At 34.2% G+C, this 18705-nt stretch overlaps 1 protein-coding gene across 1 annotated transcript in view; it reads left to right on the forward strand.

Moving 5' to 3' along the window:
* COL19A1 (collagen type XIX alpha 1 chain) overlaps nt 1-18705 on the forward strand; it is a 331257-nt gene that overhangs the window by 177426 nt on the left and 135126 nt on the right. The window contains 1 exon segment of the mRNA XM_036024315.1: nt 12505-12558. Within this exon segment, the coding sequence (XP_035880208.1) occupies nt 12505-12558 (54 nt within the window).

Here is an 18705-nt window from a genome sequence, read left to right on the forward strand (position 1 = left end):
GCATGGTCATAAACTAAGGGGAGGGTGGTAATGGGAGGGAAGTGGGGAGGGGTGAGAGGGGGTGCTGGATTGGGAGTAAAAAGGAGAAAACTGTATTTGAACAATGATTAAAATAAAATAATTTTAAAAAGCCTGCAACCAGATGTACATATACAATTGAAGTACATCAACTCACTTGCCACTATAAAGCCTGCCTCCAAATGCAGCTTACTTGTCACCTGCCACTCACTGATAGGTTTTTGATATGAGTCTGCAAGCAATTGATTTATTTTGTTCTCTGTGCAGTCCAACTTCTCTACTAATGATAATCTGTGTTTGCAGCCACTACCCAGCACTAGCATCACCGCCTCAGCTCCACCTCAGACCACAGGTGTTAGATTCTCATAAGGAGCGTGAACATAGATCCCTCACATGCTCAGTTCACAGTAGGGTTGGTGCTCCTATGAGAATCTAATGCTGCCACTGATGTGACAGGAGGCAGAGCCCAGGGGTAATGCAAGCAATGGGGAGCAGTTGTAAATACAGATGAAGCTTTCCTTGCTTTCATGCCACTGACCTCCTGCTGTGCAGCCCTTCTTAACAGGCCACAGACCAGTACCAGTCCATGGCCTGGGGGTTGGGGACCTCTGCCTTAAGTTATTCAGTCTATTAGGTAGATGTGATTATGGAGGGTAAATGTTTACTCCATTTCTAAAAGGTTGTATTTTAAAGAAATATTTTTATATAAACTGATTTGTCCATTGACCTGCAATATACATTACACAAAAATGGACTTATCCCTCAGACGTATTGAACTATGTCTTAGAATCCCAACATTTTTAAGGATTAGTCTTTTTGTCAATATAAAAACTGATAGGACACATTTTCACTTAACATCCACAAAAAGTTGCTAAATAGACAATATAACTACTTATTAGTTTGTACACAAATTATCAAAATGCATTGTATAGTTAAGTCCTAATTCATTGGGAGTTCTCACTGGTTTTATAATTAATAATTAACTATTCAATATTTAAGTGCCATGCTTGCATTTTTTCAAATATTCTGTAGAATTAACAAGGCTTATTCAATTTGTAAAAGCCATCTCCTTGGTTCTGCCACCAATAAGTACAAAGTGATTATAAAAACATATTTTACATGGTAATAATAGCCATTGTATTAACCAAATTAGTGGCAAATTATTATAATTTGAGAACAGCTTCTGTTAACAGTAATAGCAATTTATCTGCCACATACTTCAGTATAATTTACCAGGTATAAAGATTACAGCAATTTCATGCTATTACAAATGCTAATTTTGAATATGCATGTAATAAGTGAACTATAAGAATTGGTTTATTTGTCTTAATGTTATTAGTGTTTCAAATAAAATTTTATTACTTTTAAAAATTAATACATTCACATGGTTAAAAAACAAACAGTACTGAAAATATCATAATAATATATATCATATTTCAATAAATGGATTGGGGACAATTGTGTGGCATTTGGAAAACACAAAGTTGGATCATTTTATCGCTCTTATACCAATAAAAATATAAGATGGAATTGAAATTGAAATTTAAAAAGTAAACAGCTAAACCAGAGAAGTCCTATGGAAAATACATAAATTTGGAAGATTAATAGAGAGTAGCTTTTTAAATATAAAAACCCCCAAAATAAAAATGAAATTAGTAAATTCGACCATATGAACAAATAACTTCTGTATGGGAGAAAAACATTATAAAGTTAAATGGCTAACTAGGTAAAAATATTTCCAACTTATAACAAAGGGGTACATTTCCCACTATGTAGAAGAGTTTTACAGATTAATTTTTAAAAAGACCAATGACCCAGTTAAAAAAAAATAAAAGATTGTGTCAGGAAATTGAACAGAATTTATAGAAAAGAAAGAATGAGATGGCTCATAGACATATAAAAAAATCACTCTTATTAGGAAAAATGTAAACTACAGTGCCTCTGAGATACTACTTCTTACTTACAAGATTGTGATGGTCTCCGTTCTTTTGGATATATACCAGAAGATTTTGGATCATGTATTAGTTCTATTTTTTTTTTTCACTAGTCTCCATACTGCTATTTTCCATAGCAGTTGTCCCATTCTACATTCCCACCAACAGCATACATGGCTCTCGTTTTTCTACATTCTTGCCAACACATCTTTTTTAATAGTAGTCATTCTAACAGTGTGAAGTGATATTTTGTTGTGGTTTTTGACTAGCATTTCATTAATGATTAGTGATGCTGAGCATCTTTTCATATGCCTGTGACAAAATAGCCAAGATATGGAAACAACTTAAATGTTCATTGATGTATGCATAGATTTAAAAAATGTGGTGTGTATGTACAATGAAATATTATTCAGCCTTTTAAAAAAAGGAAGCCCTGCCCTATGCAATAACATGAATGAGCCCAGAGGACATTAGCTAAAGTGAAACAAGCCAGCAACAGAAGGACAAATGATGTATGATTCCACCTGCATGAGATATCTAAAATAGTAAAACTAATAGAGAAAAAGGGTGGAATAGTAGTTTCCAAGAGCTGGGGGCAGGAGGAGAAATGAGGGAGCTGATATTCAATGGTATGAACTGTCAGTTCTACAAGATTAATAAATTCTAGAAATCTGCTATACATCATTGTTCCTATACTTACCAATACTCTGTTGTTCATTTAGAAATATATTGAGAGGGTAGACTACATGCTAAATATCCTTACCATAATAGATTGGCACAGGTCAAAAAGTTTGACAGTACTGTACATGGGAAAATGTGTAGAAACACACTCATACATTCTGAGAGAAGTATATCTGGATACAGTCTCTCTGATGAGCAATATGATGCTGTCTATCTAAATTTCAAATTTGCATTGAACCAGAAAATATAGCTATCGATAGTCTTGCTCATTTGCGAAATCTTGCACACACAGGGCTACTTATTTTAGCATATTTCAAAATAGTAAAATAATGGAAACAATCTAGATGCCCAGCCACAAGTGAATTAGTAATAGAGTTATAGTATTATTTTTTATTAAAAATATGTAAAATGTTCACATTTTTATAACTATGTAAATATTGGCACTTGCAGAGCCAAGCAGTGTACTTTTCCTTTCCTGAACAGTTTTTTTTTTTTTTTGGTGTTCCCAATTGTCTTCCTGTTTTCCCTGTAATTATTTTCTATATTTTTCAAATTCTTTCATTGAGTCTCTTGTTTGGGGGGAATTCTATTCAGACCTATAATTCCATCCTTGGCTAGTAGCTCTCTGTGCCAGCTACAAAAGTCTCATTCTGTGACTCCCTTTGTTTTGTCTGGGTTGACTCCAATGTTTCTCCTTTTCATTGTCATCTCCTTTCTTGGTTATATTCTTTCATTTATGTATACATATCTTCAAGCAAATTATTAAGAAAATGTGAAAAGAAGAGTAAATTTTCTGAGGTTTTTATGTGTTTAAAAATGTTTCTATTCTACTTTCACACATGATTGGTACTTTGTCTTGGGGTAGAATTCTAGACAGAAAATTATTTTCATCAGAATTACAAAGGTTTTGTTTTATTGCCTTTAGCATCAGTGTTGCAACTGAGAAATGTAATACATTATGAATCCTTGGTACTCTGGTTTTCCAAAAAAGAGGAAAAGAAAAAAACACTGGTGTCTGACTAATAATTCACCATTCTTCTGAAACCCTGTATTCAATGAAACAGAAAGGAAAGACATTTTTTACATTTTCTTCCTGATTTGGTTGAAGTGCCTTTACATCTGCTCCTTTCTCTGTGCCCAGTGATTCATGGTTAAACTTTATGATCCATGAGAATGCCTCTTGATATGTGGGGATGAATACACTCATTTTAATAAAGCCTGGCTTCCAGGTTACTATCTTGTGTGAACCAACAATCCTTTCTTGGATATCAAAAGTTGAACATTGACTTTTCCATTGTCTATACACTTACAGTATTAAGATGTGAATCTTCCTGAGGAAGATGGGTGCTTCCAGCACAAAGGAGAAAGGCCAGCAGAAAGAAGTTAAAAGGAGAAGAGTACTTTAATATATGTTTTTAATATCTTTAAAATTTCTTTATTACTGTAGGGAGCATTTTACCCTGTTCAAAGTTTGGTTTTCACCAGCATACTCAATTGCAACTTACTTAGTTTGATACTATATAAACCATCTCCATAGTTACCTGTATTAAATACGTAGGTCTTTCGTGTGGTGTGGGAGTATCTCTTATTGATTTATGTTTTAACCCAGAAATTACTAGATTATTTCCTTCAGTCTAGTCATTTGTGTTGCATAACCCAAATGCAAAAAATTATTGATGATATTCAATTTGGAATTACATTCCTATCATGCTGTCCATTCCTCAGAAAACATCAGAATACATTTAAAAGCAACCTCTGTGTAGAGTATTCCCCCTTTGTGCAGTGGAACCATGTCTCCATGTGGCCACTGACCTATGGAAAATCCCATCTAAAAATACAGATTGTTATTTGATCAGACTAATCATTAAAACTGAATCAATCATATTCTCCTTCATAAATCATTAAGACATGATACAAATAGATTTAACAGACCATGACCTATCAATTTCTTTACTTGTCAACAGAACCCTGAGTTACCAGAAATCAAACCACTTCATTTATTAGGTTAGGGCCAAAATAAAGCAAATCTACATAGTGTTTCATGGGTGAGAATAATTATAAATATAAAAATGGCCAAAATATGAAATTACTCATGATGAATAAATGAAAATAAATCTAGAATAATTACCACATATGAAACTACATTATTTTAAAGGACATAAATATTTAAGTAACTTGATCAGTCCTATTTCTTGTTAATAAATTATTTGATTAGATTATTTAATCTCTTCAGTTCACATTTTTTTTTCAAAAACTGCTTAATCCTCTTCACTGTGGGATAAATTAAAGAATTCAGGTTGTATTTCTTCCTCTAATGAAGGACAAACTCCTCCACAGAAGTATAAGAATTAAAAATAACTTGAAATATTTTGATATCAAGTGTGATTTGTTGATGAATAATGTAAGCTTCTAAATTGGAATTTCTTTAGCTATGACAATTAATGTTCTCACTACAGCAGAAGTACCAGGAGAAGTGTAAAGAATCAGAATCTTAGCAGTCATTCATCCATTTAACACTTACTAAATACAATCCATTATGCTAGATAATATGAAAAGTGGGAAGGAGCCAAGATTATATACAATTTACGAAGTGGAATGTCTCAAATAAGGGCAGAATTCATTGTTAGAGGAAAGTTTATGGGAAGTACAGATGTCTTATACTACAGCATTCCAAAGTTATAGACTATATATTTTACTATTGAATTTATAATACTTTTAGTTCTATTGGTTGAGCCTGTAGTGACTAAAAACGTGATATTTCAAAATCTATATGACAAAAAGAAATGTGATTTCTGAGTTCAGAAAACATAGGAAAAAATTATTGTTGAAATTTATCCCTGTAACAAAATAGGATCATAATTCATCATGTCCCACATCTAAAAATGCCACCAGGGCTTTCAAATGATAATTAAGTTTGGAAGGCACCACAAACGACCTCTATTTTTTAAGTTGCTGAAGGCGGGATCAAGTTGTCCATCCAGTTACAGAACCCGTTTACTGTGCATGATAGTGAAACATTCCTATCTACACCAATATCTCATAGAGTATTCTTTCTAGACACATCTTATTCTTCTCTCGTCAGTGTTAATGGGTACGTTTGTAGGGCTGGGTTTTCTTTTCTTTTCTTTTTTTTTTTTTTTGGTATGTGGAAGAGATTCTATTGTTCTGTATTTCAAAGACATTTATTTACTAGTGTTTACTGACAAGCTCTTATGATAAAATGATAGGCTTTTGAGATATAATATAGTATTTCTTTCCCCAAATACTTCCATGCCCTAAGGAAAATTCTGTCTAATGTCATTACAATTATGCGAAATAACATAAAACTGGTCACTTCTTTAATTTATGAACACAGACAGTCTTAAATGCCACTTCTCAGAACTAATGAAAATCTCTTCTCATTACTGGACTACATGTCTATTATATTTTTACTTATTTGCTTTTTGTCATTTGTTCTGATGTCTCCAACTTATAAAATTGTTCCCATTGTTCTCATATTAACGCATGAATTTTTTTTATAAAAACAGATAAACTCTATTTTTAATTTTAATTTTATTTACTCTATTTGAATCACAGAAAATGCCCTAGTGGTATTTTAAGAATTTACTCAGTTTTTGCTTAATCTTATGTTTCCTCTATGAGGCATATTCTAAAGCAATAATCACAACACTTAAAATACACTTACATAACATTTTTGTAGAAGTCAGTTTTAGGTGTCACATGATCCTCAACATTCCTGGCAAGGGAGTACAAATATTACATTAAAATGAAACTACTTTTTTTTTTACTTCAGCTCCTTTCTTTGATCAAAAAGTTATGAACAAATCTTGCCTCTTTTTACAAGTGAATATGTGTTCAAATGCAATTAATCTACTCTACTAACTCTACTAAACATCTGCTGTGTTAAACACTTCAAAATTATGTTCTGAACCAGTTAATTGTAAGTAATTTCCCAGTTAAATATTTACATGAGCTTCCATGATGATAAGCTCCAGCCTGTCTGAAATAATCACCAGATTGTCCAGAGAGAACTATGTGAAATGTAATACAGTATAATAGCTATCCACTGGAACTTAAAATGGTTTAGCTGGGTTGGACTGTTTTTGCATATTTTATCCTAGCCAAACGAGGTAACAGCCTCATGAATTCCTTTATGGGTCAACATTTTTGTTGTACAGAATTCCACTTAAAAAAATGCCTGATAGACATATGCAGATGTTTGCATTGTAACTATTCTAAATACATTCTCAAGTTTCTCTTTCTGAAAAAATAAACCTTTACATTTGTAGAATTTTAGGAATAACTCAATTTACAGTTATTTTCATAGCATTGTAAATAAATGGAAAAAGTAGGGAAAATGGACAGGCAATATTCTTTGGCAAATTTAATAAAAAAATAATGCACAGATTATGCAATATGCCATATGCACTTAAGGGAGGGAGTTACTTAAGGTATCATTTTCTTATTAAAAATGATACGAATCTGTTAAATCTCAAGCAGTGGTCAAAGATTTAAATAAGTCCCATAATTCCATAATAGAGATGATGTCATAGGTGGTAAATGATAATTCTTAAATGAACTCTAAAGCAGTTTTACTTACTCTTAGTTATCATAGAATGGAATAATCACTTTATATGAGAAATGAAGACAAGATTGAAGGCTCTGCAATGTGGTATTAAGTCCAAGTCCAAGTTTTGAAATGAATATGAGCATACAATGTCTGCCCAGAAACTACCCATCCATGTACTATGTAAAATAGAGACATTTATTGAAGAAGATATAAGATGCAAGAAACATTGTATATAGGACAAAGATGTCTCAGTCCCCTTCAAAGTAGGCACCTTGGGACCTCACACAGTTCTTCCAGCATCTTTCCCACTGTTCAAAACACTCTGCAAAATCCTTTGTTGGAATCGTCATCAGCTACCCCATCATATTTTCCTGAATCTCATGGACTGTCTGAAATATCTTCCATCTTCTCTTTCAAAGGTGATTTTAGTTTTGGGAAAAACCAGGAGTCACAGGGCACCAATTCTGGGCTGTAGGGGAGCTGAGTCATCTGGGTGATTTGGTGTTTCACCAAAAATTTCTTCATGAGACATGATGAATGAGTGGGCATGTTTTCATGATGAAGCTGTCAATCACCAGTTGCACATAGCTGTGGTCCTTTTTGTCAGTTGCATCTCTCAACCAACAAACAAGTTTGAGGTATAACTCCTTATTAATTGTTTGACTTGGAGGGGGATACTTCTGATGGACAATACCGTCCCAATCAAAAACACAGTTAACATGGTCTTGATCTTGCTGAGACTTTGCCACCTGCCTTCTTCGGGCTTGGAGAACCAGATAACTCTCATTGGGATGATTGGGCCTTCCCTTCTGCATCATTGTCATGGACCCATGATTCATCTGCAGTTATGACCTTCTTGTGGAAATCTGTTTCATTGGTAGCAGTTTGAATCTAGTCATTAGCAACTGCAGCACAATATTCCTTCTGTTCTGGTAGCAGACGCTACAGAATGAATTTTGCCACAACACGTTTCATGCCGAGACCCTGCATCAAAATCTTGGACACAATAGATTTTGGAACCCCCAGATCAGCTTCTAGTTCTCTCATACTCTCAGTCACTGATCTGTGTTGGTTGCAGCCCATACACGTTCAACATTCTCAGGTGTTGCACTTGTTGCAGGCCTTCCAGAATGTGGATCACCTTTTACAGATTCTTGACCATCTTTGAAGCATTTTTGCCACACTTTTATTTGTGTCACAATCATTGCATCATCCCTGAAAGCCTCCTAAATTATTTGAATAGTTTCCATGGAGGAATGTTCAAGCTTAACATAAAACTTGGTGCAGATTTGTTGCTCTACTCGCTCAGTCATTTTATATTTGATGGCCACACAGTACACATGCTCACTCAATGGCATGTACTGCCCCCACTGACTAGTACAGTGAAGTTGTCATTGTTCACATGCACACATTCCAGTCCACTCTCCTTGGCTGCCAGGTTACATCGATGCCATGCAAACCATTCTCACTATATTAACTATAGATGGACTTTTTCTGGACAAAAGCTCATCATATATGCAGCAGAAACCTGTTTCCTACCACCACCACCCACTATTATTCTATCTCAGCATTTTCTCTTATGTTCAATTGACCATTTATTGAGTCCTTTCTATAAGTGTAGTAGAAAGTAGAAAATAAATCTTCTATCCTCTAAAACTCATAGTTATTAAGAGAATAAGTAAAATACACATGTAATGGCATTTACAAGACCAGAATAAGAATGAATTAAGGGAGGGGCTCTGAGACGAATTCTGAGCTCTACCCAAGTTTAATTTAAGTAAACTACAGCTTCAGTGTATCCATAATTTTTCTAGCACACTTGCTAGATAAGTCCATTCTTAGACTTTACCAAATGAAAATAGTAAGCTAGATAATAAATAATAGTCACCAAGTTTTAATTTTTTGTGAAGAATGTGATTTTTCAACAGTAAGTTGACCTGTGTTTTACTAATGACAACATCAATATCATTTTCTTTGTAAATTTCAAATATTTTATAAAGGACAGCTCAAAAATATGGCTAAGATTAAAAATTGGCCCTCCTGACTGGCATAGCTCAGTGGATTGAGCTCAGGCTGCAAACCAAAGCATCACAGGTTCGATTCCCAGTCAGGGCACATGCCTGGGTTGCAGGCCACGGCCCCCAGCAACCACACATTGATGTTTCTCTCTCTCTCTCTCTTTCTCCCTCCCTTCCCTCTCTAAAAATAAGTAAATAAAATCTTTTTTAAAAAGACTGGTGATAATAGAAATATTTGGGAAAATTTTTTTTAAAAATTGGTCCTAAATAATTTAAGTAGTAAATAATCTATTGGAGATTAAAAATAATGTCAGTTTTTTCATCAAATTCCTAAATTGGTCCTAGACTTAACATAGGTAAAGGTGGAAGGAGGATCTGGAATCATTAGGATCCAAGAGGTACAAAAGTGGGTTATGTATGGGAGCATACCTTATTTTACTAGGACTTTGCTCATAAAACATTCTCATAAATATGCTTTTAATCCATTGAATACATTTTAAATCAATTTTAATATTTTTACATTATGTAGGCTTTTGTTATGTAACTTCTCCAAAAAGTAAAGAAGTGGAATTTTTATTACTCATACATGTGACTCAGAATTAATTGTGCTCCCTTGATGAATGTTTGGTGTGTGCATGTTTTAATAGCTCATGTTTAAAAACACTGAAAAAGCTGTCAGCATTTGGATGGATGTCAAAAATGTTATATGTAAGTTTGATTATTCATGAAATGATAATAGTTTCCTAAGGGTAACAGGGAGCATTTAATCTAGAGCCAAAATTGTGTCAGTCTTGTAAATAATGACGCAGCTCCCTGTAATTACATTATAATTAATACTTAGTATGTTTAGTTTTCAACATTTGTTTTCTTACACACATTAGGAATTCACCAGTCTTAAATTGGCCTAATTAGCTAAGTTTCCTTGGTTATATAACATTATAGCAACAAACAAAACTGATCACTTTTTCATTAGGTTTTTATTCCTGCCTAAATTAGTAAACCATACACTCCCTATGTCTCTATAGCATTAAATTTTTCCAAAAGTAAATAAAAGTAATTAAAATAATAAATACCTATACTTTATTAGTGTTTGTGGAGAAGTCAGAGAGATTTTGGTGGACACTGAGGATTGGTGAACCATGCAGAATTTTTTTGTACTAATGCTTTTAGAAAATTAGTTTCAATAATTTATACTAAATCCTGACAATTTTAGTCAAATGAAAACTATCTTAATGAAAAATTAAAATGTTTTTCTATTCAAAATAAAATTAGATATTAAAAGTATGCATGTTACACCATTATGAAAATTTATTTTGTTTTTTTTAATATTTTATTTATTTATTTAGTTTTTTAGAGAGGGAAGGGAGGGAGAGAGAAAGAGAGAGAGAGAAACATCAATGTGCGGTTGCTGGGGGTCATGGCCTGCAACCCAGGCATGTACCCTGACTGGGAATCGAACCTGCGACACTTTGGGAAAATTTAGTTTTGATTTAAAAAAAAGAAAACTGAATATATGCATGATAAGTAACTATGGGTCAGCACAAGCACATCTAATATTTCAGTTTAAAGGTAGCCATGACTTTTAAAGAAAAAGGTCATGGTATAACAATGAATCCTAACTATTTTAAATGGGGTAGTGAAAGAATGTTACTTCTGAAATGAATGTGATTTCAGATTTGTTTGAATATGTGTTACTAGACTTCTCATTGATTCCAAGCCATTTAAGTCATTTAAATTATGGTCAGTCACTCATAAATATTTGCAAAATCCTTTGAAAATTACTGCCTTTACTAGAAAACTTTTAGTAGAGTTAATTGGTTTCCTTACATGATTATTTTTACTCAGACATTAATAGACATGTGGCATGATGAATAAGACACAAATTCTACCTGTTGTCCTTAGAGCCTTGTGAGAAAAACAAATCATTACATGGATAATCATTTAAAAGAACTTGTGATCGGTAATTTAAAAGACAAGTATAAGGCATTACAAGACTGTGGAAAGTCGGAGAAGGTCAGGCTGGGTTTTCTTAAGATGAGTTTGGCTGTGATGTAGAGAATGGTAGGGTCTGTGTCTAGTGTCATCAGGAAACTCTTAGAGATAAGCAAGCAATATGCGATAATGGGAGCATTAGGAATAGATATAGATGGATCCAAATATATTTTGGAGATACATTGAAAGGACACTGGTCACTGGGTGTGAGAAAGAAATTTGAGACAGGAAAGTAGGAAGGATGAGTTCTAGATTCCTGGCATGAGCACCAGGAGGATCTGGTGTGGATTTACTGAGTTGAGCAATGCTGGCAGAGGATCTAGTTTTGGAGAGGATGCTAAATTCACTCTTTGACATGCTAAATTTCTAATGTTCATGAGATAGAAGAGTGGGTGTGGTCACGCAAGCGGTAGGATATGTGGTCTTCAGCTCAGACAATAAAGTGGGATTATACGTTTTAGAATTACTGGCCTAGAGAATTCAAAGCCCACTGGCAAGAGAATATAGACTGAGAATAAAAAGAGCCTAAATCTCCCACATTTACAGGTTGAATAGGGAAGGAGGAAGACCAGGAGAGACAGAGAAAGCTGTCAGAAAGGTAACTGCTTAGCAATAACTGCGGAAGATTTTATAAAACCAGCAATAGTGTCATGGTGAATGGGAATTCTTGTGTAATGGTAACAATCTGTAAGAATCAGGAGACTTTACTTCCAGCTTAACAACACTGGAGACTTCCCATCCCTTTTTTAATGATCTGATCAAATGCTTATTTTCCCTACCACTTTATGAGAAAGTATTAAACAATGTCTATGATACCAAAAATTAAATGTTGTGAATAGACATACATTGAAGCCAGTAGTCACAACGTGTTTTCTTAGCAGATCCTTACAGAGCTGCTCTCAACCAAAATGTAGTTGTATTTATAGAATTTAAATATAGAAAGAGGCATTGTGTTTTTTGCTTGCAAACATTGCTACTATTTAGTTATAGTAGTTTGGTGAAATTGGTTGGTTCTGATCACGTGGGAGTCCTCACTGGGGGTGAACATTGGGCCTCACCCCTGGTTTGGAGTCGCCTTTTTTCCTCTTCTGGAGTATACTATAAAGATAAACCAGTTGAAGATGGGTAATTCATCATTATTAATAGATTACATAGTTTAACCTTGGAAGAGCTTAAATCACTTTAAAAGTTTTGTTCAAACAGCAAAGTAGGTATTAATTTTCACAACATTCCTTGGGAGGCAGGTGTACACAAAACAGTCCATTAACATGTGCTCGCTCTTTCCTCACAGGGTTCCCTGGGGATTCAAGGCCCCCAAGGTCCACCGGGAAAAGAGGGTCAGAGGGTAAGTAAACTTGGAACAACTGGCAGGCATTACTAACTCAGGGCTTACTTATTTCTGACACTAACAGAAATAAAACCAAAATATAGCAAGCAGAGAGGCATAAGGAGAGTATCAGCTATCTGAAGGCTGAAATTTGAGATTTGAGATTTGGACAGAGACAATCCAGAAAATTCTATATATTTTCAAGATTGGCAGCACAAATGTAGAGATACAGTTTGAGTAAAATGACTTAGCTGTAATTTGATCTAAAGTATATTTTCTCATATTTTGGGGTACTGAGTTAAGCTGTTATTTTTTTGAACAGTTGATAAGTATCATTGATCTGAACAAATGAATTCCAGCTTGTTTGTGAATTCTGTAAAAATTGTGGATATTAACTACATTCTTTAGCCAAATTAAATTATTAACATTAGTGATTCTTTGTAACTTCATATCATTACTATCTACTGCCTTTGAGATAAACTATGTAGAAAGTGAATAAGTTGTACTTGCGGTTGGGAGAGCGACAATCCCTTCTGTCTCTGGTCCAGGGAGTCTCATCAAACCCCTGCAGTGATAAGGTCCACTTCACTTGAATGTCAACTTCACTTGAACGTTTTTTAGCAATGGGGTACCCTATTCTTGTGGCTTATTGTTACTATTACTATTTCCAGATCATTTTTTTTAATTTTGATTGTTGTTCAAGTACAGTTTTCTGCCTTTTACTCCCATCCCAGCCTCAAATCATTTTTACATCTCAAAATATTTTATGTGTGCTTTCTCATATGAGTATTTTTCAACTTCTGTAACCTTACAGGTGAGGATTTTGTGACTCATAATGTTTAGATAACTTGCCTAAAATCAAAGAGCTAATTAAAAGTAGAACCAAGACTTGAATTTGGGGCTTCCGACTCTTGATCCTATGTTCTTTTCCTTTGTCCCAGTATATTAACCCAAAAATGGCTTTTAGTCATTTTTCTTTATTATTCCTAGTCTGCTCTCGGGCAAATAAGTCTGTTGCCTCAAATGTATTAAAGTCCTTCACATATTTGAGGGCCAGTGGTGTATTTTACCAAGGCTTGCCTCTTATCGGATTAATAAAATTTCAATTCTCTTAATTCTTTTATCATATGAATTCCTGACCCACTAATATTCTGGTAGTCTTTCCTAGAAAACACCCATGGACCTTTGGGGGTGTCGGGAATGGGACTGATCATATGTGGTCTTGAGCATAAGGTAGAATGTGACAAGTTTGCCCTGCACCATAGACACTATACATCCATTGCAACCTAAGACTGAGCCAAGGTTTCTGTGTATGGTATTGTCCCGTTTTCTTTTTCTTTTTTCTTTCTTTCTTTCTTTTTTTTTTGTAAACTAACTCCTTCCACTAGAGCAGCTCTGGTTTTATTGTTGTTGTTTTTTTGTTTTTTGTGTGTGTGTTACAATTAATATTTGATTTGGAAAAAAATGGACCAAGTGATATCCAAGTCTTTAATTTTTAAAATTCTATGTCCATTTTTTATCCCCAGTGGCTAGTTTGCTGAACACAAAAGGAGTTAATAAGTGTGGTGGCTAGGAAAATAAAAATTTTGTGAATAGTGGCTAACATTTATGGGCTATCTACAATGTGTTAAGTGCTTCATAATTATTATTTCATTTATTCCTCACAATAGCCCTATGAGGTACATTCTACTATAATCTTCATGGAAAAACTGAAATTTCTAAGCTATTTGGACAGGATACATGGCTAATGAGTAGAACTATGCTATTTTGAAATTACATACAAAGTATTCATACTTGGATTCCAGTATCTCACACATGTGTATGATTGTGGTTTCCCCTTTAGTTCTCTAGCCTCTCCTCATTCAAGAGTCCAATAATCTACCTGAATCGAAGTTTTAAATAGTCTTACTTTAAAAAGTTAAAAATTACTTGTTAGACTTGTGCTTTGAAACTGTCTTAAGCATTTAACTCATTGGGGCAGAGAACTAGATGACATGACCTTAGGAAGTGAATTTCTAAGCTTCTTATTCTGTTTTCTCACAATGATGCATCTAGGCCATGTTTCTGAATTACTTGTTGTCTCCTCATCCATATTTTCCTACTGGTTAACTACCCCTTCCTGGAAACTGAGTGAAAACTTGGACTCTCTAGGTCATATCCAAGGCATATAAGGAACTCATGCAACTCAGTAGCAAAGAAATCAATAAACCCATTTAAAAATGGGCAAAGGACCTGAATAGACATTTCTCAAAGGAAGGCATACAAATGGCTGATAGGGATATGAAAAGGTGCTCAGCATGGCTAATCATCAGGGAAATGCAAATCAAAACTACAATGAGATATCACACCTATTAGAATGGCTATTATCAGAAAGATAAAATATAGCACTTTCTATAGATAGTATAGGGATATCTATACTCCCACATTCATCACAGCATTATTCACAATAGCCAAGGCATGGAAACAACCTAAATGTCTACTGAATGAATAAATGAATAAAGAAAGAAAAACATGCACATATGTATTTCCATGCACACACAATGGAATATTACTCAGCCTTAAAAAAAAAGAAGGTAATTCTGCCATTTGTGACAACATGGATGAAGCTGGAAGACATTGTGTTAAGTGAAATAAGCCAGATACAGAAAGACAAATACTGGGTGTTCTCATATATGGAATCTAAAAATGTCTAATTAATACAAACAGAGAGTAGAAGGGTTGTTACTAGGGACTGAAGGAGGGAAATATGGAGACATTGGTAAGGGGTACAAAGTTTTAGCTATACAAGATAAATAAGTTATGGAGATCTAATGTACAGCATAGGTTAAAAATATTGTATTAAATACTTGGAATTTACCAAAATGGTAGATCTTAAGTGTTTTCACCACACATGAAAAAGGAAACTATGTGAAATGATGGATGGGTTAAATTAGCTTGACTGTGGTATCTCACAATGTATAAGTATATATCAACCATCAAGATATACACTTTAAATATGTACAATTTTTAATTGTCAAATATAACTCAATAAAGCAGAAAATAATAATGAACAGGTTTTCAGTTATAACTCCCCCAAAAATAATGTATACTCCCTAGGTGGTTTGAGATGGCAGACCTGTGTGTGTGTGTGTGTGTGTGAACATTTAACCTGAGATCTACCCTCTTAACCAACATTTAAGGGTACACTGCCCTTGCACTTTTGACTCATATTGACATGAGGTCAATTCAATGCTTCTTCATTTTTGCTTTAATGAAAACTTCTGCCAAGTCAGATCTTCACCCATCCTGTTGTTCAGTTGCCTTTTTGGATCACAGAGTAGGAACAATCTGTGTCATTGTTAAATTTCATCTTTTGGATTTTAGTCCATAATATCATTTTATTGGTTGGACTTTTGGGGGCATTATCCAGTGAAACAGCTCCCAGCATTACATACCTCAAATTTTGATAAGCCTCTCCTCTAAGTATTCATTGAAATCATTAATAAATCCCAACTAGAACAGAGCCTGACAAGTCTATGTAACACTGCAAAGGCTGCCATCTTGTCTGCCATTGATGTTCTGTGGCATGATAATCAAATTATGAACAAATACATTTGAATTCTACCTCCTTGCCACCCACATTTCTTAATTTGGCCTGTAAGATAATTATGAGAGTCTTTATCAGACTACCTGAAATTGAAAAAATTCAAATGTGGCTTTTTAAAAAATAATTTTTATTATTTTTTAAGATTTTATTTATTTATTTTTAGAGAGAAGGGAAGGGAGGGAGAAATATCAATGCATGGTTGCCTCTCATGCGCCCACTACTGGAGACCTGGCCCACAACCCAGGCATGTGCCCTGACTGGGAATCAAACTGATGACCCTTTGGTTCACAGCCCAGCACTCAGTCCACTGAGCCACACCAGCCAGGAACAAATGAGGTTTTTTAAAAATAATAATGCTTCGAATTGAAATGGTACCCTAGCAAAGCTTACATTTCACAAGGCCAGTTAAAAAATAAATTAAACTTATGCATTATTCATGATAATTGTGGAGGGATGTATTCAAATTGTGAAGTTCAACCACTATTTTACAGAAATGCACTCCATTTATAAATAGGTAGAGTCCAGATAGTTTTATATTACTTTTATTTTCTCTTTTATGAAGAGTGTGACACAGTGTTAGAAACTAATGAATAGAATATTAAAGATGCTGTTAGATAGATATGGTTTGTCATTATTAGTTTTTTTTACAATTGTCATATTTATCAACAAAAGGTAGCTAGTGTAGGTATTATTGACATTACCCACATTTCCAAATCATTATTTCCAAATATGCTCAGTGATTTATCCTACTTTACAAGCTACCATATTTTTCAGACTACAAGAAGTACTCCCCCCCACCAAATTTGGGAGAAAAGTGGGGGGTGTCTCTTATAGTACTAATGTAGCTTACCTGGCTCACTGGTGGTGGTGGGGGGGGAGGGACAGAGGTACACCAAGGTCATAGGTTATTAAATATCTTGCCACATTTTTTGCTTCAAAATTTTTTTTATCATCCTCCTCTAAAACCTAGGTACGTCTTATGGTTCAGTGCATCTTATAGTCCTAAAAATACAGTACTTAAAAGAGAAGCAAATTAATTTAAGAAATGAGTGTTCTTACATATTTACGTTTAGATCCATATTAGTGCCACTACTTCTTCCCTGTGCAAGAGTTAGGTAGAACTTGGCTCTTTTAGACATATAAATGTAATTGTGCGTGTATACAAACACACACACATTCTTAAAGATAAGGCCAGGAACTTTTTCATTGAAGTTTGCATTAGAAAACAACACAAAAATCTATATTTAAAATTATTTTTATTGATCTATTGTCAAGAAACTTTTATGTTTTGATTACAGCTGTTTGACCAGGAAGGAATTGACTATTATTAAGTTTATTGTAATGAAATATAAAATGTGTGATAAGTCTAATATACTTCGTTTCTAGGCATGATGTTTTTAAGGAAAGCAGAGCGTTTAATTTTAGACAAATTATTGATGTGTTAGTTTTCCTCAGTGATTAAGTAGATAGTATCTTCTACTCTAACAATACCTCACAATTATGGTGAGTTTCAAATATGGGTATCGACATAAATATACTTTCAAAAATATCAAACATCATATTTGTTACTATTACTACTAATATTTTTATTAAGGCATAAGAATTCTGATTAATAAATTTTTATTCTCTTTACCCTTTGTGTAGAATTTTCTATAAGCACAATAAAAATATTATTTTCTTACAAGCAACACACCACAATGATGCAGACACTGGCCCGCAGTACCTGTGTCATTATGGATGAAAGGAGACATTCACTTGGACTACCGAGTCCAGTGGAAGAAAAGGGGCAACATGGCTTTTCTCTCAAGGGGAGCAAAAGTCTTGGCCCTTCCCATGATAGGCTTTTATTGGGTTTCTCCACACATTACATGATGGTCCTCATTTACTATGCATAGGTTTGCTTTAGGTGGTTACCTTTTATAGAAAACAAAGGAGATGCTGCTGCTAATCACATCACAGAAAAGGGATATTTGCAAATGAAAAGGCAAAAGTGGTTGAACTGGTTACACTTGTCCTTGGAAGGTTTAGCATGGATTATAGGAAGCTCCTTTGCAGTAAATTTCCTCAATTCAGGGTGAGGGAGGTTTTTAGCAAGAGCAAGACTCAAAGCGGCCTAGGCACATTGCAGGCCTGATTCCCCATGGGAGAACCTATCCGTGGGAATGGGTCTTGTGCATCTCCGGGTGGGAGCTGGGCCTATGCCATGCAGAACGGTTTCCTACACCACAATTCTTGTCTGAAAATTTTATTAGTTGTTTTTATTCTTTTCATTGTCTTTTAAGATGCTAATGCTTAGATTATAGAGTGTTCATTAATAAAATATAGTAGTAGTAAGCTTCTTGCAATTAAAAACTGCTCTTAACTTCAACAACATTTGGTGGTGGCATATGTCTGAGATTTGCAGGCATTTTTTTCTTAACATCCTGATTTTCTGTTTTGAATCTTTTATATGCCATTAATGTTTTTTTTACTTTGTTATCTTTTTGAAGCCCTACAAGTAAAACACTTGGCTGGCCCATTTTGTGTCTCACATCCTTTATAGATTAACAAAATATTTTAAAATTCAACTAATATTGAAT

Source organism: Phyllostomus discolor, chromosome 4 (genome assembly GCF_004126475.2).
Source record: "Phyllostomus discolor isolate MPI-MPIP mPhyDis1 chromosome 4, mPhyDis1.pri.v3, whole genome shotgun sequence".
Classification (NCBI taxonomy): Eukaryota; Metazoa; Chordata; class Mammalia; order Chiroptera; family Phyllostomidae; genus Phyllostomus; species Phyllostomus discolor.